General features: G+C 38.9%; 1 protein-coding gene across 1 annotated transcript; it reads left to right on the top strand.

The window, feature by feature from the left end:
* Nucleotides 1–2543: 2543 nt before the first annotated feature.
* ENAM (enamelin) lies at nucleotides 2544–20698 on the top strand. Its single transcript, XM_032150699.1, has 9 exons — nucleotides 2544–2764; nucleotides 3236–3349; nucleotides 5562–5630; nucleotides 5752–5796; nucleotides 6554–6595; nucleotides 8209–8469; nucleotides 9733–9795; nucleotides 11692–11745; nucleotides 15893–20698. Exons 2-9 carry the CDS (start codon nucleotides 3296–3298, stop codon nucleotides 18731–18733), a joined length of 3429 nt encoding a protein of 1142 aa, XP_032006590.1. The 5' UTR covers nucleotides 2544–2764; nucleotides 3236–3295; the 3' UTR covers nucleotides 18734–20698.
* Nucleotides 20699–27551: the final 6853 nt, after the last annotated feature.

Genomic DNA, 27551 nt, shown 5'->3' with positions numbered 1-27551 from the left:
CTGATAGTCAGCTACTAGGAGCCAGGCATTTCACTTTTTTATTTTTTATTTTTGGAGACAGGGTCTCTCTCTGCCTTACCCAGGCTGGAGGGCAGCGGTGCGATCATAGCTCACTGCAACCTTGACCTCCTGGGCTCCTTGAGGAGCCCTCTTGTCCTCCCATCTCAGCCTCCTGAGTAGCTGGGACTATAGGCACACACCACTGTGCCTGGTTACTATCTTTTTTTGTAGAGATGGAGTCCCACTTTGTGGCCCAATCTATACTTATTACTTCATTCATTTCTTAGAGGAAACTTATGAGGAAGGTAATATTACCCTCATTTTACTGAACAGGAAATTGAACAGTTGGATAATGTGTGGAAGGTTTAAACTTAGATCTGGCAATTCCAAAACCCAGCCTCTTCCCCTCACATCTAGAGTATGAAATCAAAAGACTTTTCTGCTGCTGCTTAAAATCTAGAGCAATGAGAGGATCTTAAAAAGTGGAGGCAAAGAGAAGAAGTTCACAGGCCCCCTGGAGAATATGGGTTCTTTTTCAGGGGGAGAAAAAAAGGTACATTTACACACAAATGCACAAATTCTTATATGCAATTTCTTAGGTTTCAGCTCCCAGGTTAACACATCTTATTTTAAGACTGAGAAGGGTAATGTAGAGAAAAAAATCAAAGACATACATTTAAAAAAAAATTTAAGCCAAATCATAAACATGTTTCACAAACAGTTGTAATCGTCTGAAGGGAAAAATAATTTACAAAATAAATAGAGATAACGTAAAGGGGGAAAAACTCATAAAGGACTGATTTCAAAACATTTTATAGGCTGGGCGCAGTGGCTCATGCCTGTAATCCCAGCTACATGAGAGGCTGAGGCAGGAGAATCACTTGAACCCAGGAGACAGAGGTTGCAGTGAGCCAAGATCACGCCACTGCACTCCAGCCTGGGTGACAGAGCCAGATTCTGTCTCAAAAAAAAAAAAAAAAAAAAAAAAATTATAAAGTTTGAGCTTTTTTTTTTTTTAAATGAAAGGAAATTTGGTAATTCTCGCAATCCAATTCAGCACTACTAAGAATTCACTCATTCAATAGCTTGGCTAGATTTTAGAAACATGAATTATTTCATGACAACTAACCACCGTTGTGGCCAACAGAACAAGGGTAAATAGAGGAAAGTGATCAAAAGTGAGGTTTAGTGGCAATTCCCAACAACCTATATATGGGTAAGGCCAAAATCAAAAATTACCCTCTACATGAATGGGCACAGGATAGGCCAGGTCATCCAGCATCAGAACTCCCATTTCACTTCCAAGAACACACTGTAGGTCACTGTCCCATAAGTGTCCTACCATTTGCAAATTCATCTCAATGTGCACACAGTATGATAAATACTACTCAGTTTCTACAAAATCAGACAAAGGCAAGCAGGTACTTGAAGCAGATTTAACTCTGCACATCTTGGATACACATAGAGTTAAAAGATAGTCCTAGCTTCATTTAAAGTCAAATATTCTAGCACATTTTTATTACTTGTGGCACAAAATATGTGAAGCAGGGAGGCACTAAGAAATACAATGTTATTTGGCCCAAAAGGAATGACACAACACTTCTCTGTCCTTGGACGAACAGCACCATGGGCAACCACTGGATTAACTTATATACACAATCATACCAAGTAGGAACCAGGTTTTGCCATCAAATTCATTCATTCTTGGTTTTTAAATCCCAACATTAAAATAAGCAAACATCACCACAACAAATGTTTTTTCTTGTGAAGCCATAAGAGAACAGGAGAATCCAAGTTAAGCAAAGATAGCAAAGCTTGCTCCTGTCAATTAAAAGTATAATTGGCCCATCTATTTGAAAGTGGAATCTTTATCATGGAAAGTCAGATTTCAGGAAAAAAATCCATAACATAACCACTTCGGTGAATTCCTCAAGTCCTATTTTCATTAAGTTGTATTATCATGATAGCTGAGAGTTCATTTGCCATTGTACCCAACTCATCTAAAATTCTGAATCCCCAGTGACTGGATTATATTTAACTTCAAAAAGAACACTATGTCCTGCTAGCCTTATGTAATACAAATTAAATCAAGTCACTGAGTTTTCATCCATGGATATAACATTCCAGTTCATTTTAATTACATATAAAATGTATATTAAGTAAATATATATATTAGCCTGCCTTTTGATGAAGGCAACTGACTTATGACAATAGCGTACAGTTAACAGCATACATATTCACCTTTGTTCCTGAAATATCTTTGTTATAAACATAGTTTCTATGCCTTGAAAGCCAAATTCACCAAGGGAAGCATCTTCTAAATCTTACTGCTGTAAGCTCATTTTCCTGGACTGTTATTATACGTAATAAGAGACTTGACAGCTGCTATAATAACACATTCTAAATTTTAAATTCGATGTGTGTTTTTTACCTTGAACTCTTGTGATGGCAAAACCATTTTCCTCAAAGCTGATTGGTTATGCAGGTCTACAACAGTGCTTAAATGGAACCTTGCTGTGCCAAGCTTTCTGACAAGGAGGAATCTTTTTATTTTGAGTCTTTTTGATACTGAACATGATATCTGAGTGAAGAATTTTTGTTTTCTTATTAAGAAATAAATGTGTCTTACTCCTTGAGATCTCCCTGGCTTCAGCAATTTGTAGTTATTTCCACTATAGACCATTAAGAATATATTTCAAAGGCAAGCTAACAAAGTTCAAGTAAAAATTATTTTTTATATATTACAGCTTCTAATTGGCATTGGGTGAGTATTAGAGATTATCAACATAAATTACATTTAGTGTCAGATAATGAATTTAATTCATAGATGTCGGTTAATTCTCCTTATTGCATTCCTTGTTGTTGGTTGTATAATCGTTGTATGCAGACTAATCTTCTGATAAAACTTTAAACTCCTTGGTTTATTTGGTGTATTTGTTTTTCTTGTAAGCTTTTTCCAGCCTTCTTAGACCTCCTTTACTACTGTGACTTTGTACATTTCCCCATAGTGAAGTCTAGTTTTGTCAACATTGCCCTAGAAGTATCTCAAAATACAGTGCCTGTGTCAATTCCTCTCTGATTTAGCTTTCATCCTACTTTTAAAGCAACAGAAGATTAAACTTGATTTTGTGGCCCCCTAATACAGGTATGACTGGATAAAATAATCAACATGGCATGTGCTGCCTTAGAACTGAAGCTTTGCTATTCATTTATTTGTTCCCTTTCTATATTTTAGTTTCTTCTCAGGTTAAAGCTGTATTTTTCTTAAAGGCTTATAAAAATTTTGCTGAAAAAAATGTTGGTGCTTCGGTGCAGGCTTGGAACCTCTTTTCCTGAACTAGATAACTTGGTGAGTACTTTTGTTTATTTTTGCCAATACATACATGTTCTCAAACTAGATACTGTCAGAAATACACTTGAGAGGGCCAAATGCTACTGAAATGTATCAGAAGAATTAAAGAGCATCTGCTTTCACAGATGGAATGGAAGAAGAACTTACACAGTCATTGTACTTTGTGGCAATCATTATGAGTGTTACTTTCAACTCAAAAAATAACTAATTATAGACTTTAATCACTAACTGTTAGAGATGGAAGGGATCTCAGTCATCTAACATAATATATTAATTTTACAAAAGAGAAAATGAGTTTTCTATTTGCAAATATAAAGGCTACATATATTATCAAGAATCACTGTGACAGCCACTAGAGAGATGAGATGAATGATTAAGCAAGGCAGAAATTAACCATCCAGAAGCACCCTCAAATCTTGGGCCATAATCTTAGAAACATTTAGCAAAGAAAGCTTTCACCAGTATTCTCTTTGTTAGTTTCCACATATTGTTGTAACCTATACTAAACACACTTAGATTCAGCTGTTATTTTTCATTCTCTATGATGTTCTAACTCTGAAAATCTTTAAATAGTAGGAAAGGTATTTACATACTACTGCTTCCTTTGTTTAATTACATTCTGCCAATTTTTCTAATATATGAAAGATAACTGATTACACCCCCAATTTAGGAAAATGTCCATTATAAAAATGCTAAAGCGTCATTTATGTTGCTCCTATAGGAAGTAAACAGAAGGGTGAGCATTGTCTCCAATTATGCCAGATAGATTTTATGTCCAGAAAAGGAAGAAAGAACGAAAGGAATGAACAACAACTGGGTGTCTACATGTTGGTTACTCTGCTAGGAAATGGGCTATATCTGATATACGATGAAAATGAATCATTCTGATTAAAACCTTTTATTTTCCTCTATTGTATATGCAAATAGAAAGTTTTCTTAAGAACTTACTCAAGTAAATGTTTCAGAATAAACCTTGTTCGAAGATGTAAATACAAGACTTAATTTTACAAGTCTTTCATAATTAACTAGAGTGGGATAAATGAATGAACCCCGTCAAAAACAGTCTCCAAACTTCATACATAAGTCTATATGTTTAATCAAGGTATCTAATAAAGAGATAAATTTACTATTCTGCCTATTTCCTACTTCTTCCTATTTTCCTAACCATCTTAGAGCATAAGTGATTTTTTTTTTTTTTTTTGAGACAGAGTCTCACTCTGTCGCCCAGGCTGGAGTGCAATGGCACGATCTTGGCTCACTGCAACCTCCTCCTCCTGGGTTCAAGCGATTCTCCTGCCTCAGCCTCCCGAGTGGCTGGTATTACAGGTGTGAGACATCACACCCGGCTAATTTTTGTATTTTTAGCAGAGACAAAGTTTCACCATGTTGGCTCAGCTGGTCTCGAGCTCCTGACCTCAAGGGGATCCGCCCCCCTCAGCCTCCCAAAGTGCTGGGATTAAGGCGTGAGCCACCACGCCTGGCCACATAAGTGATTTTTAAAGGAAGTGATGATGATAATAATAGTAATAATAATAGGAACAATAGAGGAAACCAGGAAAAAAATAAGATTCTGAATATTCCAGTTTACTTAGTCTCTAACAAAAGTTTCAAGGTGGAAAAATTATTGCCCCATCCTCTCACACCAAATTTTCTTCTTATTCGTTACTATTGTTCTTTCATGTAAATGATTTCATGTAAATCAAAATAATTACAGAATATTATCTATAATATCTTAGAAAGTAGCACAAAGTTTTGATTTTGGAGTGTGCCCTCCTTGAAACTGAGATTATTCTGTACAATGAATGTAGTTGGACATCACTATTCCTTTATAAATCAACTAGTAACTAGAAACTCAAACCCATCAATATTCCTATTTTGGGGATAACCTCCTAATTTCTAATTTTCACATTCTGGTGCTATGAAATCTCTCTCTTTCTCTCTCTCTCTCTGTCTCTCTCTCTTTCCCTGTCTCTCTCTCTCACACACACACTCTTATATTTCCTTTTAATCTGACTCTTTTGGCAGCTTGAAAAGTACCAGGTGATAACTATCTAATAGTTTCTAGACATAAAATTAAAATGGCAGCAGGGGCCCCATCCATTTCCATACTCTCCTTGACAGACAAGCAGGCTAGTACCTAGATAAGTGCAGAGTGCCCTAAGCATACTTATTTCACAGACCAAAAATAAAAATCAATTTTTTATTCTAGGCACCAAAAGGAAAAATGAAGATTCTCCTGGTCTTTCTAGGGCTTCTTGGTAATTCTGTTGCTATGCCAGTGAGTATTTTTTAAATGTTAGCTCTTCTCTTTGTGTTCCATCGTTGCATAGCTTAGAACAATTGCTGAGCTTATTTCAACTGATGTTCTGCATTTGTCACTGACATTCTCTTACTTCCAGATGCACATGCCCCGAATGCCTGGATTTAGCAGTAAAAGTGAGGAGGTATGTATGTTCAATCTCAGAGGAGAAGTTATCCAGAGTCCTATCCTACACGTTTACTAAAAAGGAGAATATTGGAAAATTGTCTGATATATAATATTTCTTATGAAAGAGGTAAAAAAAGGGAGAGTTGAAAGTCTTAAACTCTCAAATCGAGGCAAAGTAGTAATTTCCCCAGCCATCAGCCTACCTATGTACTTCAGTGTTCCTTTTCAAGGTAAATGTGGATTTGTGTTAAAATCTAGTTGATGCTACCTTATCTGCTAAGTTTTTTAGGTAGCAAAAGTGACCAGTTGTACCAAGGGTTATTAGAAGGTAGATGCTTAAAAACAGAAATATCTTTCACATGACTCATATCCCAGATCATTAATCAAATTCAATACATATCAGAAAGATGAATCATCTTGTCACATAATTCTCATGTTCTCAAATCCTGAACTCTAAAAGAATAGAACAGAACATTCAAAAACTTTACAGTAGACCAGATTTTTATTTTCTATGATTCTTTATTGATTCTTCTCAAAATAAAATTCTGACTTAAAAGTTAAAGTGCCTGAGAAGCTTCTTTAATTGTATACTTACTTAAAATTCAAGCATAAGTAGTAAAAGGTAATATGACTGTTGTGCATTAAAATCAGAAATTTTTACACTGGGAAGTTCTAAGGTTAAAAAAAGAAATTTTACTGATTTCTTACGATTTGTGCATTGATTTAATAAAAGTTTCACTTTGTATCACATTAATGGATTCCTTTGGTTGCAGATGATGCGGTATAATCAATTCAACTTTATGAACGGCCCACATGTAAGTTTTTCTTTATGTTATTTCTGATGATTTCTTGTTTATCTAGATAACTCCATTATAAAGTTTGCCTTAGCCAATAGAGACACCAATCCACATGTTTTAAGTATAATGTAATCATTACAAAAGTTTCAAGGTGGAAAAATTATTGCCCCATCCTCTCACACCAAATTTTCTTCTTATTCATTACTATTGTTCTTTCATGTAAATCAAAATAATTATTAATTAGAAATGCTATTTATTTGAGACTGAGTCTCAAATGTATAGTCAAGAAAAGATGGTTCTGGGAAAATATCACATAAGATGTCACAAATAATGACAATAAAAATAACATAGTAAGTATTGGTGGGGGGTAAATTTTACTTGGATTATCTTGAAAGATAACACTACATTTATGAAGCAAGTTTTATGTTATTTAAATAAATATAGGTTATTCTTGTCATTGTATGCTAATTGTCAGAACAGACAAATCAAGTATCAGGTGGTTCTTTGGCACAATTTTTCTGGTAAAATTGTATGTTAGCACAGTGACACTATACATCACCTTTGATTTCCGTGGAATGATCATGAGGGCCATTTTGAGGGGGAAATCAAGGACTACATCCATTTTTTTGTAACCCTTTTTATCCAAGTCATTCTCTTTTAAAGCTCTTTGCCTAAAATAATCATTGTAAATTTTCTCTTCCTCGACTTTTGATTGGCTCAACTTTTTCATACCCTTGTTTTTAGTTTTAGTGACTTTGCCTGTGATTTGAAATTTTTACCAACTTAGTTGTCATTAAATCCTGTGTCTTAGTGCAATATTTGCAATTTTGAATTTCATCAATCCACAAAGCGTGGGTACATCATCCAATAGATAGCAAGAGACTAATTAATGAAGACTGGGGATAGAGACAGGTGTTAAACCAGGGAGGAAATATTTGAATGAGAACTGATGTTGCAAGACTGATCATTCATAAATTATCATAAATTTAGAAATTAGCATTTTTATAAATTATCATAAATTTCTAAATTAACATTTTTAGATTATAACTACTTTTGCTTCCCTGCCCAACCTTGTAATTGTGGCAATTCCGATAATAAAAATAGATTTAATGAGGATCCACCTGTAACCAAGAAACATAGACACCATATAAGTGTGTTTACACAGACTGAATTTTTATCCTCTCTTTTCCTTTTTTTCTTGTTTTTTATTTTTTGCTTTACAGTCTCACTTCCCTTATCTTATTTTTGTTTTTTCTCTTCTTCATCCAGCCTTATAACAAATCACATGGGTTCTGAATACGACATTAAATCTTCTGTAACCTGACTTGTATACTTCCGACCTGAGTTAGGGTTTCAGAGTTAGAAAATCATCAGTCAAACTCTTAAACTGAGATTTCCCACCTAATTCTGCCTTTTGGTTTGTTTTGGTTGTTTGGCTTTCTAGAAGACTGAAGTTCATTCTGTAAGACAATGTGTAAGGAAATTCTAACGAAAGGTCTTGAAGCTTCCATAGTTAAGTTCCACAGGACTTTTAAGCTCTTTGGCTGAGTTTTAGAGGCTGACATTAGAGGATGGAGAGAGCCTGAATCTCAGCTCTATTATGATTTCACTATTATTTGCTACCCTTTCAGATGGCACACCTGGGGCCTTTCTTTGGAAACGGTCTCCCTCAGCAATTTCCACAGTACCAGATGCCCATGTGGCCTCAGCCACCACCCAACACATGGCACCCACGGAAATCCTCAGCACCCAAACGTCATAACAAGACTGATCAGACCCAAGAAACCCAGAAACTCAACCAGATTCCATCAAAAAAGCCACCACAAAAGCGGCCTTTGAAGCAGCCATCACATACTCCAGCTCAGCCCGAAGAGGAAGCTCAGCCACCTCAGGTGAGACTTGCACAGAAAAATTCCATATCTGTAAATGGCCTCGGAGAGATTTGGAGGGCCGTGCCACCCCCACATACACACTTCAATACAGGTACTCTGTTGCAATACCAATGTTTGTTTTGACATGCATCCAAAACTGCATGGCAAGTCAACTCCAATCTTGTTTGGTTTAAATTACCCAAATACTGTTGCCTTTTAAAAGCTCCTTTTAAATTACAGAGACAATATGGTATAATAATATGAGCACTAATCTAACAGTCGAGAATCAAAGGTTCAAGTCCTATGCGTGGTCCTTATTAGTCATATGATATTGAACAAGTTACTTCACCTTTCTAGGTTCCAGTTTCCCCATGAGTAAACTAAATGGTTTCCAAGTTTCATCCAGATCTGTGCTTTGATGCTCTAAAATATTGCTCTTAAATTAACATGGCTTCCGGTACTAGTATGACATAAGGTAAGAAGATGTGCAAATGGTTTCTCAAGATCTCATCCAGTGTGGAGGGAGCTTCAAAAATACTGGCTTTTAGGCCGGGCACGGTGGCTCACACCTGTAATCCCAACACTTTGGGAGGCCAAGGTAGGCGGATCACCTGAGGTCAGGAGTTCGAGACCAGCCTGGCCAACATGGTGAAACCCTGTCTCTACTAAAAATACAAAAAGTAGCTGGGCTTGGTGGTGCACGCCTGTAATCCCAGCTATTCAAGAGACTGAGGCAGGAGAATCGCTTGAACCTGGCAGGCAGAGGTTGCAGTGAGCCAAGATCACGCCACTGCACTCCAGCCTGGGCAACAGAGCAAGACTCTGTCTCAAAAAAATAAAAAGAAAATACTGGCTTTTGGTCAGTTAACACTTATTATCAGACACTATTACAGATGTAGGGCGTACAAAATTGAATGAAAAGACACTCCTGGATTGGAATCCTGGCTTCAATCATTTACGAGCAATGAGATTTTGGGCAAGTGACCAAACTTCTCTGAACTTCATGTTCTTAGTAAAATGGGAATGGTAATAGTTTATATCTTCTATGGTTATATGAGGATGAACTGAGTTTAACAATATAAAATGCTCAGCACAGAGCCTGGAATGTGTGTCCAATAATACTAATTGTTATTATCATTATCGTCTTTGCCCTATAAAAAACACACAGTTTAATGCAAAGGGAGATGTAGACTCCCAAGTTTCCATTGTATTTAGTTAGTTTCCTTCATTTTTTTATGTATTCTTTTCAATACCACATCGCTCTGATTCTTTCTTTCTCTCTAGGCATTCCCACCATTTGGAAATGGGCTATTCCCCTATCAACAACCACCATGGCAAATTCCACAGGTGAGAATTTTTTTTTCTTTACACTATAAGTGAAAAATAATATTAGTATGTTATAATTTAAATTAATATAAATTCATACATTCTAATGGAATACCATATACCAATCAGTAGATGGTATGAAACAAAACCAGCACATCAGTAATCATGCAGAAAAAGAATGGAGAATTTTTTGAATTTCATACTCAGACAAATTGGTGACATAAATACAACCTAAATCACCAGATACTAATAACTCAGCTAATAAATTAATTTTAAAAGGTTGTACTACTTCATTACTATTTCCCCACATCCTTAAGAAAGTTTAAAAAAAACACACAAATTATCTTCATTTAATGTAATGGGGAAACTGGGACACAGGACAAAATGGAGTTTGAAAACCATAGGGTAAGCCATGATTAGACAAAGACATTTTCACCCTATCTTACTGTTTCTAGCCACAGATATATCATTATAAAGAATCTTGGGGCTAGGCAAGGTGGCTCACGTCTGTAATCCCAGCACTTTGGGAGGACAAGGTGGGTGATCACTTGAGGTCAGGAGCTCAAAACCAGCCTGGCCAACATGGTGAAACCCCATCTCTGCTAAAAATACAAAAATTTGCCAGGCATGGTGGTGCACGCCTGTAATCCCAGCACTTTGGGAAGCCAAGGCAGGCAGATCACCTGAGGTCAGGAGTTCGAGACCAGCCTGACCAACAAGGTGAAACCCTGTCTCTACTAAAAATACAAAAATTAGCTGGTCGTGATGGCAGGCACCTGTAATCCCAGATATTCAGGAAGCTGAGGCAGTAGACTCGCTTGAACCCAGGAAGCAGAGGTTGCAGTGAGCTGAGATCGTGCCATTGCACTCCAGCCTAGGTGACAGAGCGAGACTCTGTCTCAAAAAAAAAAAAGAATCTTGCAAAATATTATTTACAAGAAGCCTCAAAGAATCTTAAACGTTTAAAATCATTAAAATAAAAGATAATATTGAAATTGCATCATAGGCATTAAAAATACGAATGGCAAAATAAAATTTTTGAACTAAAGAAAAGTTAATGGCCAGTTGCTGCTAAACAAACAAAACAACAGGAAATATTTGTTGACTGTTCATTCAGCTATGACATAGGTTTTCCTTGTCTACAACTCTATAACCAAGAAGGCTTTTTATCAATGAGGAACAATTCATTTTAAGGAGTAAGAGTTCCTTACATTTCTCCTCCCTAAAAGAGTGACTTCCTTTTACTGGCTATGCTGAACTAAGGAAATTAAGGCAGTACAAGGTAAAGATTTTAAAAACAGATAAACATGATTCTCATGCTGAAGTAACTATTAATCTTATCTACATAAAACTTGAGAGGCAGAAACTCAGCCTCCAAGTTTGATTAGGAGAATTAACTTAAGTCAAATAAAAATATCATAGTAATAATCCAAGGATTGTCCGTTTGCAGTTTGTCTCCCTAAACACGAAGCCACATTTTAAAAATAACATCGTTACTTAATCTCTATTATTAGATGTTCTAATATGGATACTTGGATTCTAACAGCACTCAAATTTCTCTCTCACCCTCTCTCTCTGTATGTGTGTGCATGGTGTGTGTTTGTTGGGGGTTGTGGAGGGTGTGTTTTTGAGTGTTAGAGGTGGTAAGGAGGATTGCCAGGAGATGCAGCCATACAGTGTTTTAAGTAGGATAATCTAGGATCCAGCTGAAGCCTTTGTATTTACCAGTATTCACTGTTAGAACATAATTCTTAGCAGCTGGACTGTGAGAGCTAATAATTCAAACGCGAAAAGCTCAGAGTACTAACTGAGCTCAATCATTGACTTGAGCTATTTTTAGACACTCTGAGTCTTACAAGCAAATGGCGGCATCGAAAGTGGTTTTCTCCTGTGTTCACTGTGTTTTTCACTTCTCAGAGGTTACCGCCGCCAGGTTATGGACGCCCACCAGTCAGCAACGAAGAAGGGGGGGTAAGTACAAGTAAAACTATATTCTCCACTAGAAATTACAATCCATTCGCCCCTGCTTTTTTATCCGCCTCTAATAAGAAAGTTAAAATCCAACACATGAACCTGTAGCTCAAGCTTCCGTGATTTTTAGAAAATAAAAAAGTGAAACAAATCAAGCCAGTGGTCCAAAGATTGATGCTGGACTCCAGACAGTGATAAACAGAGAAAGAAGTAAGAGTTTCTTAGAATGTTATCCTCAAGAGGAAATTAAGTGATATCTAACTTCCTGATTATAGTAATACAAATAAATTGAAGCCAAGAAAAGATCAATTACTACTCAATTTCACTTTTAAGTTACTGGATAAACTGAACCCAGAACTCAAGTCTTCTGTTACTCTGCTCAATGGCCTTTTTACTATACCACACTAGGAGAAGAACCAAATGTATATCACAGAGTGATATACTCTTAATATTCCAGCGCTATGTCATCTAAAAAGTCATTTTAGTGATTGTGGCATAGCACCCCACCCCCCTGGAGCTTACTTCTTTTTCCCTAAATATGTGATATGTCCTCAGTGAACTGTGGTAACTTAATAGCTTGACTGGGGAGTGGGGGACAGATTGTTCTTTTTTTTTTTTTCTGAGACAGGTGGGAGATCACTTGAGCCTTGGGGATGGAGGTTGCAGTGAGCCATAGCACCACTGCACTCCAGCCTGGGTAACAGAGCGAGACTATCTCAAACAAAAGAGAGGTTGGCGTTACCTGCTCTAAGAGGTCCCTTTCAGCTTTAAGATTATGTATATACACATTTTGTAAGTAAGTCTTTTCATCTCCCACAATCTATTGTTAGCATGGCAGCCAGAGTGACCCTGTGAAAACAAGTCTAATCTTGTTGCTCCTCTGTTCAGTCCCTGCAATGACTGCCAATTTCTGTTTTTTCTTTTCTTTCATTTTTTATCTTTTTTTTTTTTTTTTTTTTGTAAGACAGAGTCTTGCTCTGTCACCCAGGCTGGAGTGCAGTGGCACGATCTCGGCTCACTGCAACCTCCACCTTCTGGGTTCAAGCAATTCAATTCTCATACCTCAGCCTCCCGAGTAGCTGAGATTACAGGTGTGTGCCATCACACCTGGCTAATTTTTGTATTTTTGTAGAGATGGGGTTTCACCATGTTGACCAGACTGGTATCGAACTCCTGGCCTCAAGTGGTCTAGCCACCTCAGCCTCCCAAAGTGCTGAGATTACAGGCGTGAGCCACCACAACTGGCAGAGATTGTTCTTAAAATAACATTGAAGATTACTGTGTCAGTAATGGTATAAGGCGCTCTCAAATATATCATGAAATAACCCCAAATAAAAATGATTCAGATAATTGTATGCAACCTAGAAACTGGCACTTCTAATTTTCATATGAGTAACATAAGAAAGGAAGCAGAAAGATCCAAGCAGTTACCATAGGCTTTAAGAAGCCCGTATTTAGGCCAGGCACGGGTGGCTCACACCTGTAATCCCAGCACTTTGGGAGGCTGAGGCAGATGGATCACTTGAGGTAAGGAGTTTGAGACCAGCCTGGCCAACATCGTGAAATCCCGTCTCTACTAAGTATACAAAAATTAGCCGGGTGTGGTAGTGCTGGCCTGTAATCCCAGCTACTGTGGAGCCTGAGGCAGAAGAATCGCTTGAACCTAGGAGGGGAAGGTTGCAGTGAACTGAGATCACAGCATTGCACTCTAGCCTAGGCAACAGAGCGAGACTCAGTCTCAAAAACCAAAAAAGGAAAGAAATCTGAATTTAGATAGGCACAATGGCTCACACCTGTAATCCCAACACTTTGAGAGGCTGAGACAGGAGGATCACTTAAGCCCAGGATTTCAAGACCAGCCTGGGCAACATAGGGAGAATAAAATAAATGTTAGGCGAACGTGGTGGCATGCGTCTGTGGTCCCAGCTACTCAGGAGGCTGAAGTGGGAGGATCACTTTAGCCTGGGAAGTCAAGGCTGCAGTGAGTCCTGATCTTGCCACTGCACTCCAGCCTGGGCAACAGAGAAAAACCCTGTCTCAAAAACTAAGATGTCTGTATTCTACCTCTTGAGGGCACTACCTGATTTCCTGCATGATCTTGGGAGATATTTCTTTGCCTGTCTTTCTCATCTCCATCCACAAATGGGGATTAAAACACTTTTTCTTTATATTGCATTTGTTTTAAAAAGAAAAATCAAATGATCTAAATGCCACACAAATGTCTAACATACTGACTGAGTTCGTGATGATTAAATCATTCATTAAATGAAAATGTATTAAGAACATCCCACTCTCCTCGGTACTGGAAAACAAGGATGAGAAGCATAATGTTTTCATTCAAAACCTTCACATGGGAGAATTAAATGGAAGAATCCCAGGAAAATAGGAAACTGAAATTCAGTGGGATGATTGTGATGACAGAAATCTGTACTGCTGTGGACTCCTAGGAATAGGACCTAATTCTGCCCATGGAAGTCAAGACACAGAAGGTAGAAGTCAAACTGAGCTCTGAAGCATGAGTCAAATTTGCCAGGAGGAATAAATGTGTCCATGGAAGAAGTTTTAATATGAATAAGCCATATGCAAAGGCACTGAAACATAAAAAGAATAGAGAACCCAGAGAATTCAGAGTAGTTGTCATTTGCAACTGCATAAAGTGCAAAGGGGAGGAAATGAGGCTGAATGTAATAGTTATAGCCCAGATTATTATAAAAAATTGTATTATTATTATATAATATATAACACTTATTAGGCACTTACTAAGTACCAGGCACTGAGCTGTACTTATTTTGCCTCATTTGGCCCTCATGACAACCTATGAGGTAGACGTTATTTTATTATCATCTCCATATTACAAATGAATAAACCAAGGTTAGCCCAGAGTCATAGTACTAATACTGGTGGAATGGGGATTTTAATGCACATCTATCTAGAGCCCCACTGTTTAGCGGCATGTTGTACTGCTTTGATGTTATGTTAAGGGATTTAGAGTTTATTTTGTAAAGGAGAATTTTAAATACAAATTTAAAGAGGAAAGGGGCCAAATTTCCATATACCCACTCTCAGCCTCTACTACTCTGATGGCAGTGCAGAAGCAAGATTAAAGGAAAGCAGGACTGCATCCAGAGTAGCCAGTAAGAAAACTACTGTAACACTTCAGGGGTACTGTGGATTAAGGAAATGGGAATAAGGATGAAAGTTTAGATTTTATAGGACCTGATTATTAATAGTCTGGAGTACTAAGAGAGAGCAGAAACTTGAGAAACTGTACAGATAGTGGTGAATGTTGCTTAAATATAGAACATTGGAGGAGGAGATTTCGCAGGAGATGAGCCCAGTTCTGGGTGCATTCAGTTGGAGGTACTCATGAAATCTTTAGTGGAGATGTTTTGCTGCCTCAACCTTGGGTGAGAGTGTTGTGGGTTAGAATTATGCCTTTGGGAGTTGTTAGCAATGTATGCCTACTGAAAGCATGGGCTGATGCAACAGAATTCTTTTTTTTTTCTTTCTTTCTTTCTTTTATTTTTTTATTTTTGTTTTATTTTTTTTGAGATGGAGTCTCGCTGTCACCACGCTGGAATGCAGTGGCACGATCTGGGCTCATTGCAACCTCCACCTCCTGGGTTCAGGCGATTCTCCTGCCTCAGCCTCCTGAGTAACTAGGACTACAGGCGCATGCACAACCATGCCCAGCTAATTTTTGTATTTTTAGTAGAGACAGGGTTTCACCATGTTGGCCAGGATGGTCTCGAACTCCTGACCTCGTGGTCCGCCTGCTTCGGCCTCCCAAAGTGCTGGGATTACAGGCGCAATAGAATTCTTAAAAGAGGTATGTAAAAACAGAACAGAAAAATTAGGAGGATGGAGGATGAAATCATTAAAAACAAAACAAACAAACAAAAACCCTCAGATGTATAAGGCCTAAAAAGAGAAAGCTGAGCAGTGGTCAGAAAAAAATACCAGGAGAGAGAACCAGAAATTGTATGGTCATGGAAATGAAGAAAGAATCAAATTGAAAGAAAGTAAAGCTAATGATGTTAAAAGAAACATGTGGCTGATAAGATTTCCCTGTTATACTAAAAAATTCCAAACAACACCATGGTGGGAAACAAAGGGTAATTATTGATTTCCATTTTCTTTCCTACAGAATCCTTACTTTGGATATTTTGGATATCATGGCTTTGGGGGTCGCCCTCCTTATTATTCAGAAGAAATGTTTGAACAAGATTTTGAAAAACCCAAAGAAGAAGATCCTCCTAAAGCAGAAAGTCCAGGCACAGAACCCACAGTTAATTCAACAGTCACTGAGACGAATTCTACCCAACCAAATCCTAAAGGGAGTCAGGGAGGAAATGACACCAGCCCCACAGGAAACAGTACCCCAGGACTAAACACTGGGAACAACCCTCCAGCTCAAAATGGGATTGGCCCACTCCCTGCAGTCAACGCTTCAGGCCAGGGAGGGCCAGGAAGTCAAATCCCATGGAGACCAAGTCAGCCAAATATTCGTGAAAATCATCCAAATCCTAATATAAGAAATTTTCCTTCAGGAAGACAGTGGTATCTCACTGGTACTGTCATGGGGCACAGACGGAATGGGCATTTTTACAGAAATCAACAATTTCAAAGGGGTCCTCGGTGGAACTCCTTTGCTTGGCAAAGTAAACAAGTAGCTCGTCCAGGAAATCCAGTTTATCACAAAGCTTACCCTTCTACTTCAAGAGGCAATTTTCCCAATTATGCAGGAAATCCAGCAAATCTCAGAAGAAAGCCTCAGGGGCCAAATAAACACCCTGTAGGAACTAATGTTCCCCCACTGGGTCCCAAACATGGCCCTGTTGTTCCCAATGAAAAAATCCAAAATCCAAGGGAGAAGCCCCTGGGTCCAAAAGAACAAATAATAGTTCCTACAAAGAATCCAACCAGCCCCTGGAGAAACTCTCAACAGTATGAAGTTAATAAATCAAATTATAAACTGCCTCACTCTGAGGGTTATATGCCAGTCCCAAATTTTAATTCTGTTGATCAACATGAAAACTCCTATTACCCAAGAGGAGATTCCAGAAAAGTCCCAAATTCTGATGGACAAACCCAAAGCCAGAATTTGCCCAAAGGGATTGTTTTATGGCCAAGAAGGATGCCATATGAATCAGAAACTAATCAGCCAGAATTAAAGCACCGCTCATATCAGCCTGCTGTATACCCTGAGGAAATCCCTTCTCCTGCAAAAGAACATTTTCCTGCTGGAAGAAATACTTGGGACCACCAAGAAATCTCTCCACCTTTTAAGGAAGATGCAGGGAGGCAAGAAGAACATTTACCCCATCCTTCTGATGGTTCTAGAGGAAGTATTTTCTACCCTGAATATAACCCATATGATCCCAGGGAAAACTCACCATACTTTAGAAGCAATACATGGGATGAGAGAGATGATTCTCCCAATACTATGGGGCAAAAAGAAAGTCCACTCTACCCCATAAATACCCCAGACCAGAAGGAGACAGTCCCTTATAATGAAGAGGACCCAACTGATCCAACTGGAGATGAAGTCTTTCCTGGACAAAATAGATGGGGTGAAGAGTTGAGCTTCAAAGGAGGCCCAACAGTTAGGCACTATGAAGGTGAACAATATACCTCAAATCAGCCAAGGGAATATCTTCCCTATTCTTTAGATAATCCATCAAAACCAAGGGAGGATTTTTATTATAGTGAATTCTACCCATGGAGCCCGGATGAGAATTTTCCATCATATAATACAGCTCCTACTATGTCACCACCTATAGACAGCAGGGGCTACTATGTTAATAATGCCGCTGGACCAGAAGAAAGCACTCTATTTCCTTCACGGAATTCCTGGGACCACAGGATACAAGCCCAAGGGCAGAAAGAAAGAAGGCCATATTTTAACAGAAATATCTGGGATCAGGCAACACATTTACAAAAAGCCCCAGCTAGGCCACCAGACCAGAAAGGTAACCAGCCCTATTCCAGTAACACCCCAGCTGGGCTTCAGAAAAATCCAATATGGCATGAAGGTGAGAATGTGAACTATGGCATGCAAATAACTAGGACGAATTCTCCAGAGAGAGAACATTCATCTTTCCCTGACTTCATCCCAAAAAGTTACCCATCAGGTCAAAAAGAAGCACATTTATTTCACCTAAGCCAGCGAGGCTCTTGCTGTGCTGGTAGCTCCACAGGGCCCAAGGACAATCCACTAGCTCTACAAGACTACACTCCATCTTATGGTCTTGCACCTGGGGAGAACCAAGACACCAGTCCTCTGTATACAGAAGGTAGTCATACCAAGCAGACAAGACATATCATCTCCCCAACAAGCATCCTACCAGGCCAAAGAAACAGCTCAGAGAAGAGGGAAAGCCAAAACCCTTTTAGAGATGATGTGTCCACTCTGAGGAGGAACACACCATGTTCTGTAAAGAATCAACTGGGCCAAAAGGGAATTATGCCCTTTCCTGAAGCCAGTTCCCTTCAATCAAAGAATACACCTTGTCTCAAAAATGATCTTGGAGGAGATGGGAACAACATTCTGGAACAAATTTTGGAAGACAATCAGCTCAGTGAAAGAACTGTTGACCTTACTCCTGAGCAGCTTGTTATTGGTACACCTGATGAAGGCTCCAATCCAGAAGGCATCCAAAGTCAAGTCCAAGAAAATGAGAGTGAGAGGCAGCAACAAAAACCATCTAGCATTCTGCATTTGCCATGCTTTGGCTCCAAATTAGCAAAGCATCACTCTTCCACCACTGGAACTCCATCTAGCAGTGGAAGGCAAAGCCCATTTGATAGGGATTCAATTATGCCTACTGAAAATCCTAACACATTGGTTGAGTTAGCTACTGAGGAACAATTTAAGAGTATAAATGTAGACCCACTTGATGCAGATGAACATAGTCCATTTGAATTCCTTCAAAGAGGGACCAATGTACAGGACCAGGTACAAGACTGCTTACTACTTCAGACCTAGGGGTTATCTCAACCAAGCATTCTTGGGGAAAGAGAAATCACTGACATTCTATACCAATGGTTCCCCAAATTTTTTCCCCAAGACTTAATTAAGTATCTGACTGTCTTGGTGATCCTTAAGTTTTCTCCCCTCTCAGCAATAGGAGTAGCAACCCAGGTGGAGCTGAGATTAGGCCTCTGGGGATCACCAGATCTAGCACTTTCACAGATTAGTGCAGACCTTAAAAAAGCAAGAAGGCCATAACCATCCCTGCCTTGAAACTTGGAAGTCACTTGTCTGAGTTAGTTTCCTTTTGCTTGATGACTTCTTTTCCTCTCAAAGTTCCATACTTGCAAAATTGATTTTTCAAGACTGAAAGGCAGATTAACTTTCCATTCTACATATGGAGAGCCACACATCAGTATAGTCCTGATGCACTGTACATTTTTTTCTTGTGTTGATCTTGTCAGGTTTTTTTCCTACTCAATATTCTCTTCAAGCATTTTTTTTCTTCAACTGCCACTCTCTTTACCTTTATCATTTCTTTTTCTTAGCTTTCTTCCTTCTTTTCTGTCTCCCTCAACCATTCTGTATTTAGCTTTCTATTCCTCATCTTTTTCTCTCTATATATCACTTCTTACATATTAAGCTAGCTACTTTAACCATTACTTGTCTCTTCTTTATGTCTACCTCCTCCATTATGTCTTCCTCTCTTCCCACCTACCTGTTTGGTCTCCCAGTGTACCACTTGTCAACTAATCCCTCTCCTCTCTGACTCCTTTCTTCCCTTCAATTTATCTTTTTCCCTGTTACACCATTTTCATCTTAAGACTGCATGTCACTCTCTTCCTTTTTGTATCCACTCTCCAAATCGTACCCTAATTTTTTCTTGACCCAGCTTAACCATCATTATAGAATATATTTTGGAAATGGTAGACACTGATAGCTACTTTGTTTTTAGTTATCTTAGGGTCTCTACCAAGTAGACACAGTTCAGTTAGAGAGACATATTTAAGGATAAGGGAAGGCAGGATACCCAGAACTAGCAGCCTAGGGCAAAGGCTTAGGAAGATGGAGAATGAGGAACTGAAGAAACTGCCGCTCTGAGACTGCACATCCAGGAAAAAAGACTAGGACTTGCCATACACTGCCAATTCATAATCCGCAGGATCTGTAGAAGACATTTTGGGAAACACTGTCTTAAATAAAAACTCAATGTTTAGTTGTTTTTTTTTTACTAGTTCAGCATAAGGGATTCTACCAGTATGTGCTACTACTAACATTCTTCATGTCCATGCAGAATTACTTACAGACACTCTTTCTTGGTATCTTGAATAAATTGTGTAAATTATTTTGAAAAGTGGATATGTCTATATGCCTTGCTTATAATACATCAGGGATTATTATTATTATTAATAACATGTTGGCCTATTATCTGGATATCCCTTGCCTAGAGCAGGAAAAAAGTCTCAGAATTGCCTAAAAACATACTTTATAACTTTAAGAGATTTCTTAGGATAAATTCTCAGGGGCAGATTTCATAACAGGGTCTCAAAAATTTGGGGAAACACAACGTTGAAAACTTCCTGGGAAAAGGAATCTTGCCCTTGAATCTTCTGAAGTACCTAGCACAGTGTCTTGAACATAGAAGCTACCCAATAAATATATATCAATTGATTTTTTAATGACTTTCAACACTCCCATGAAAACACCGTAGTCTGCTTTTCCTGAAAGGTGACTGTCTAGGATGCTGAATGAGCCACCACTCCGTAGCTTTATATATTCAGCAACATTTCCATCATAGAATTTCAGCGTTAGAAGGGATCTTAGAGGTAGATTATCCAGGCCATCCCCTAGTGCTTACATTCCCCTCCCCCTGGCCAGTTTTATATTTTAATCACACATTGAAAAATTCATTAATTTATTATGTATAAAATTGTCTTTTAAGAATTATCCTTTCAAAATAAAAATGTTATTGTTTCACTAGTTTATTTTTCCAAATGATTTTTTTGAAATCTCAATATGAGTACTTTCATTACAAGATACTCACTTCACATTTCACCAAAATGTATGGGTTCACATAATTGTTTTGGCAGATATATTGACATATCTGAATTTATGAGACACTGCTGCTTAAACTACCATCTGAGATCGCTGCAATGTAAAATGTAAAAAGTAAAGTGTAACACTCCCAAGCTATCTTGAGCATAAGTAAATATTTTTTCTAAAAATGTATAGTGTGACCAAAAGAACACATATTTTGAATTTGAAAACACACAGTAAAAAGAAGGGAAAACGTCTCTCCAGAAAATAACTGTTTTCTTTCTTTTTTTTTTTTTGTTTGTTTTGAGACAGAGTCTTGCTCTGTTGCCCAGGCTGGAGTGCAGTGGCGCCATCTCAGCTCACTGCAACCTCCACCTCCTGAGTTGAAACAATTCTCATGCCTCAGCCTCCTGAGTAGCTGAGATTACAAATGTGTGCCACCAGGCATGGCTAATTCTTGTATTTTTAATAGAGACAGGGTTTCATCATGTTGGTCAGGCTGGTCTCGAACTCCTGACCTCAAGTGATCCATCCACCTCAGCCTCCCAAAGTGCTGGGATTATAGGCGTGAGCACCATGCCCGGCCCAGAAAACTCTTGATGTCATCAGCACAGGTATGCATTTGCAAGCCTGGATACCAGATATGAGTTCCATACAGTAAAGAAATCAATTATTCTGTATGCTCTTGCTAAGTTATTGATAAAGCCTTTAAAGTCTGCTCTAAAGTTAAGGTGCACCTGGTGGATATGGGAGGCTCCAAAAGTAACCCCCTTGTCTTAGCATCCGAACCCTACCACTACTACTACACTTCTATTATGAGTTCCTACATCTAGTGGTCATCTGCTGATTCTAAACTAGCTGGATATAGTCTATGATATCTTTAGTTGATAAGGTAAAGAAGAAAAAAATGTGAGGATTATAAACACAAGAGATAATCCAGCAAGGTTGACACACATCTGCTTTATATGCACAGCCTACAATAAACTTCTCTAAAGGATGGTTGGGTATTAATCCAGGTGCCTGGGGGAAATCTTGCATTTCCTCACCTGACACAGGAAGCAAAGTGGGATGACAAAATGTAGAGCCAAGCCAGACCTCCGTAAACAACCTAGTAGCCATTAGCATGGAGTCTTCTCTGACTTTTTGGAGCACCTAAACATGTAGATAACATGTTTCACTTCGGTCACTCACATCAGCATCTTAACTTTATACACCTTTAAAGAAAATGCAGAAGTAATGACCTTTGAGTTATTTGTATTATTAACATTACTCAGACGTATCTCTGACCACTTGTTTCCTCTTCCCTCATTTACCCCAGTCGCCTTCAATCATGACCTTAAGGAAACTAAAAAAGATTCATCTTGACTTCAGGAAACCAAACTTCATTTCTAATAACTAAAAAAGAAACCAGAAACGTTGGACTTCAAAAATCAACAGCTCTGTCCCAACTGCCCAATCAAAAGTTGGAAGAAAACTTTACTCAATGGAAAATAGACGTTCACCATTTCACAATAAAATATAGCATTAGTTTTTGTCCACATGCACTTCCGTGTGGCTCCACCTCACCCCTAGTCCAATAACATCAGCCATGAAACTTTTCTTCTTGCTTTGATTTAGAAATAGGATTCAACTGGTAACAAGAAAAATTCCATGCTGGCAGATGAAAAATTTTCAAATGAAGAGGCAAAGAGGAAGCTGATCTGTAATTTGACAAAGATATAATTGTGAAATAGATAAAGCTATTCTCAGGATCCCTTCACATCCCAGGCAAGGTCCTGTGCACTCATGATGCCATTTCATCCACCTGAACACCCAGCAACTTCCGTTTCTGTGCCTCATCAGAGCTTGACCAGTAATTACCTCTGAGCTTATCCAAATAACCTTATCTCATTCCTTTCTGCACTATATAAAGCTCTACTCCTATTGCTGATGAATATAATTTTTATCTGGCTGATGCTGAATGTGCTTACTTGGCTTTACTCTCTCTCTCTTTTTTTTTTTTTTTTTTTTTTTTTTTTTTGAGACAAGCTGGAGTGCAGTGGCACTATCTGGGCTCATTGCAACCTCCGCCTCCTGGATTCAGGCAATTCTCCTGCCTCAGCCTCCCAAGTAGCTGGGACTACATGTACCACCACACCCAGCTAATTTTTGTATTTTCAGTAGAGAGGGGGTTTCACCATGTTGGCCAGGAGGGTCTCGATCTCTTGACCTCGTGATCTGCCCGCCTCGGCCTCCCAAAGTGCTGGGATTACAGGTATGAGCCACCACGACTGGCTGACTTTACTTTTTTTATTTGTTTGTTTGTTTTGTTTTGTTTTGTTTTGTTTTTGAGACGGAGTTTTGCTCTTGATGCCCAGGCTGGAGTACAGTGGCGGGATCTCGGCTCACCGCAACCTCCGCCTCCCGGGTTCAAGCGATTCTCCTGCCTCAGCCTCTCCAGTGAGTAGCTGGGATTACAGGCATGGGCCAACACACCCAACTAATTTTGTATTTTTAGTAGAGACAGGGTTTCTCCATGTTGGTCAGGCTGGTCTCCAACTCCCAACCTCAGGCGATGGACCCATCTCGGCCTCCCAAAGTGCTGGGATTACAGGCGTGAGCCACCACACCCGGCCACCAGCTTTACTCTTATTGCTAATTAATATAATTTTATCTGGCTGATGCTAAGTATGCTTACTTGGGCAAATGGCTAACTTGTCAAGAACTGTCCAGAAGGAAAACATTTCTCACCAATGGTACTTATTTATGCTTGCCTTTTAAAAATGTCACCCACTTAATTCAAATTAAAAAGAGAGGGCAAAAAGTTCAAGCATTATAATAGATTTATGACAGGTTAATGAATTGGTTGCACTAACCTCAAAATGCCACATTAGCTTTAAGAAAATATTACAGTATTTGCTGTGAAATATTTTTTTCTCAGCTGGGTGCAGTGGCTCACTCCTGTAATCCCAGCACTTTCGGAGGCCAAGGCGGGCGGATCACCTGAGGTCAGGAGTTTGAGACAAGCCTGGCCAACATGGTGAAACCCCATCTCTACTAAAAATGCTAAAAAATTAGCCAGGCATGGTGGCCGGCCCCTGTAATCCCAGCTACTTGGGAGGCTGAGGCAGGAGAATCACTTGAACCCGGGAGGCAGAGGTTGCAGTGAGCCAAGATCGCGCCATTGCACTCCAGCCTGGGCAACAGAGTGAGACTCCATTTCAAAAAAAAAGAAAGAAAGAAAAAGAAAAGAAAATTTTGTTCAGAGAAGACCTTGTCAGTCCCATCCCTCAGCTGTTAAACCACACTGGCAGCTGTCTCTGGATTCAGGCTGTTTTCTGACAGTGTCACATGCCATACCAGCATTATTCCAGTTTTAATGTGTATATGATTGTGGATTGTGTTAAAATGCAGGTGTTGATTCAGAAGCTCTGGAGCAGAGCCCACCATTCTGAGGTATTAACATGCTCCCTGGTGGTAGTGATTCAACCAATTGGTGGACAAAGTGGCAAAGTGGTAGGGGTGGCAAAGTGGTGGGCTGCTCCCTTTAAATAAGTGGCAATTTCACACTCACCAGCGAAGGAACAGAAAGGTCTTGACCAATGAAAAAACTATCACCAGTTTGAGGGGATGTGTATAAATGAAGCATATAAGTGAAAGATTCAAGACAGAAAGAGAAACAGGAACAGGCTGATCCTATCTCTATTCTGACATTTGTGTTATGCTTCTTCCTCTTTCATTGCTTGACTCATGTAGTTCTAGAAGGTTCTATTCTCCATCAGGGAAGGCCCCATTCAGTTAACATCTCCTCCAAGATTACCCCAGCCCTAACAACCCAGCTTCCCTGAAGGCTCACAGTACATGATCTTTAATATTTATTTATTTTATTTATTTATTTATTTATTTATTTGAGACAGTCTTGCTCTGTTGCCCAGGCTGGAGTGCAGTGATGTGATCTTAGCTCACTGCAACTTCCGCCTCCCTGGTTCAAGCGATTCTCATGCCTCAGCCTCCTGAGTAGCTGGGATTACAGACGTGGGCCACTACGCCCAGCTAATTTTTGTATTTTTAGTAGAGCAGGGGTTTGTCATCTTGGCCTGGCTGTTCTCGAACTCCTGGCCTCAAGTGATCTGCCCACCTCAGCCTCCCCATGTGCTGGAATTACAGTTGTAAGCCACCATGCCCAGCCGATCTTTAATATTTAATCACAAATGTGTCTTATACTGTGTGCTAATTTTTTCCTGTGTGAATTTTGCCTATAGAAGAAATAGGAAAACTGAAAAAGTGAGACCCAGTTCTTATTCTTCTTATGTGGCCCTCATAGCACTGTGCTGAGTACAGAGTAGATTCTAAGTACATACCAGTCTCTTTATCTTATGCAAATGAATAAAAATTTAGAATTTCACCAAAATTAATATTAATGTATTAATTAAGTTTAATAATGATTAACACTTTTCTAATGATAAAATATACAGTCTTTGTAGAATATTTGGAACATTCTATACTAAAAAGTAAAAGGAAACAAAAAAATAACATTTTGGCCTATTTCTCTCAAGTCTTTTCCCATGTATGTGTAGGGAATTTTCTTTTTTTTTTTCTTTTTTGAGAGGGAATCTCACTCTGTCGCCCAGGCTGGAGTGCAGTGGCACAATCTCGGCTCACTGCAAGCTCCACCTCCCGGGTTCTGGCCATTCTCCTGCCTCAGCCTCCCGAGTAGCTGGGACTACAGGCACCCGTCATCACGCCCGGCTAATTTTTTGTATTTTTAGTAGAGATGGGATTTCACCGTGTTAGCCAGGATGGTCTCGATCTCCTGATCTTGTGATCCGCCCGCCTCGGCCTCCCAAAGTGCTGGGATTACAGGTATAAGCCACCACACCCAGCCTGGAATTTTCTTAAAGTCACTCCTTTATGCAAAATCCTACATTTTCCTCTTCACATTGTCTATCAATTTCCATCAATTTTAAAACACATGATATTTCACTTCAGTTGTCTGTGAAATATTTTGAAGTATACCTATATTACCATTCCCTTGATGATGGACTTAAAGTTTCCTATGAATTTTCACTATTATAAATCACATTGTAATAGATATTTCTATCTCTCTTTGTCCGTATTTCTGGTTATTTCCTCAGAAGTGGAATTACCAAGGAAGGTGATTTGAAGGATGTTTAGACAGGATAACATACTGACTGAGAGCTTTGGCTTTGGAGTCTGACAGCCTTGGAGCTAATCATCAGATCTCCAGATACCTGAAAAACATTAGACAGGTTACTTCATCACCCTCACAGCTCAGTTTTACCATTTGTAAAGTGAAGACGGTACTTGTTTTATGGAATGTTAGGAGAATTAAATGAAACAATGCGTGTTAAAAACATACATTCATTGTATTTTGTAACTCAACCACTAGATGGAAGTGGAGGTTTATAATTTTAAAGTAGTGGCTCTCCTGCAATTCCCAGCCTCAGTAGCACCTGGGGAACTTGTGAGACCTGCAATGTCTCCAGCTGCATCTCTGAGCTACTTGATCAGTATCTCTGAGGTAGGGCTCAGCAATCCACTTTAATGAGTCCTCCAGGTAATTCTCATACACTCTAAAGTTTGAAAAATCACTGATCCTGCCAGGCACAGTGGCTCATGCCTGTAATCCCAGCACTTTGGGAGGCCAAGGCAGGCAGATCACTTGAGGTCGGGAGTTCAAGACCAGCCTGACCAACATGGAGAAACCCCGTCTTCTACTAAAAATACAAAAAATTAGCCAGGCGTTGTGGCGCATGCCTGTAATCCCAGCTACTTAGGAGGCTGAGGCAGGAGAATCGTTTGAACCCAGGAGGCAGAGGTTGAGGCAAGCCAAGATCGCACCATTGCAATCCAGCCTGGGCAACAAGAGCAAAACTCCGTCTGGAAAAAAAAAAAAAAAAACAGAAAATCACTGATCCAATATATATTCACATATATTTACATTCTTTTCTTATTTGTTGCTTAGGCAGGGAGAAGAACCAAAGAAAATTAACACATAATAACAACTGTAAATTATGGATTGTTGCTAATTGCTACCATAGTGGTAATAAGTGATATGCAGACACAGCATGCATCCTTATTTTTATAAAAATCTATGTAGTTATTTTTGCTCCCATTTTTCAAATGAGGAAGCAATCTTTGAATTAACTTGCCCAATGTTAGAGTATGTATTTCAATATAGACCATGGATTTATCCACTAGACTATACTGCTACCCCAAAGCCAAGACCTGGAAATCCCATTGAAGGGCTTTACTCTTATTGCTAATTAATATAATTTTCATCTGGCTGCTGCTGAGTGTGCTTACCTGAGCAAATGGCTAACTTGTCAAGAACTATGCAGAAGAAAAACATTTCTCACCAATTGTACCTATTTATGCCTGTCTTTTTAAAATGTCCATTTAATTCAAATTAAAAAGAGGGGGCAAAAAGTGCAAAAATTATAATAGACTTATGACAGGTCAATGAATGGTCACATTAACCTCAAAATATCACATGAGGTTTAAGAAAATGTTACAGGGGACATAATGATTCTCTAAGAGCCTCAATTGATATTTGTTAAGACTATAGCAGAGTGATTCAGACTTTTCATTGCCATTTACTAGATAAGTGAACCACTCAAATGGCTAATTATCCACTTAGTTGGTTTTCTCATTTATAATATGAAATACCCAAAAAGTTATTGTAAGGATAAAATGAGATGACATAGATAAATCATTTGGTACTTAAAGAATGCTATCATTGTTATCATCACTAAATCAGATAGATCATAGTTAGTATTGTGTTAATTTGGACCCT

Source organism: Hylobates moloch, unplaced genomic scaffold (assembly GCF_009828535.3).
Source record: "Hylobates moloch isolate HMO894 unplaced genomic scaffold, HMol_V3 SCAFFOLD_2, whole genome shotgun sequence".
In the NCBI taxonomy this organism is placed as follows: Eukaryota; Metazoa; Chordata; class Mammalia; order Primates; family Hylobatidae; genus Hylobates; species Hylobates moloch.
This window is presented reverse-complemented; position numbering and strand designations above follow the sequence as displayed.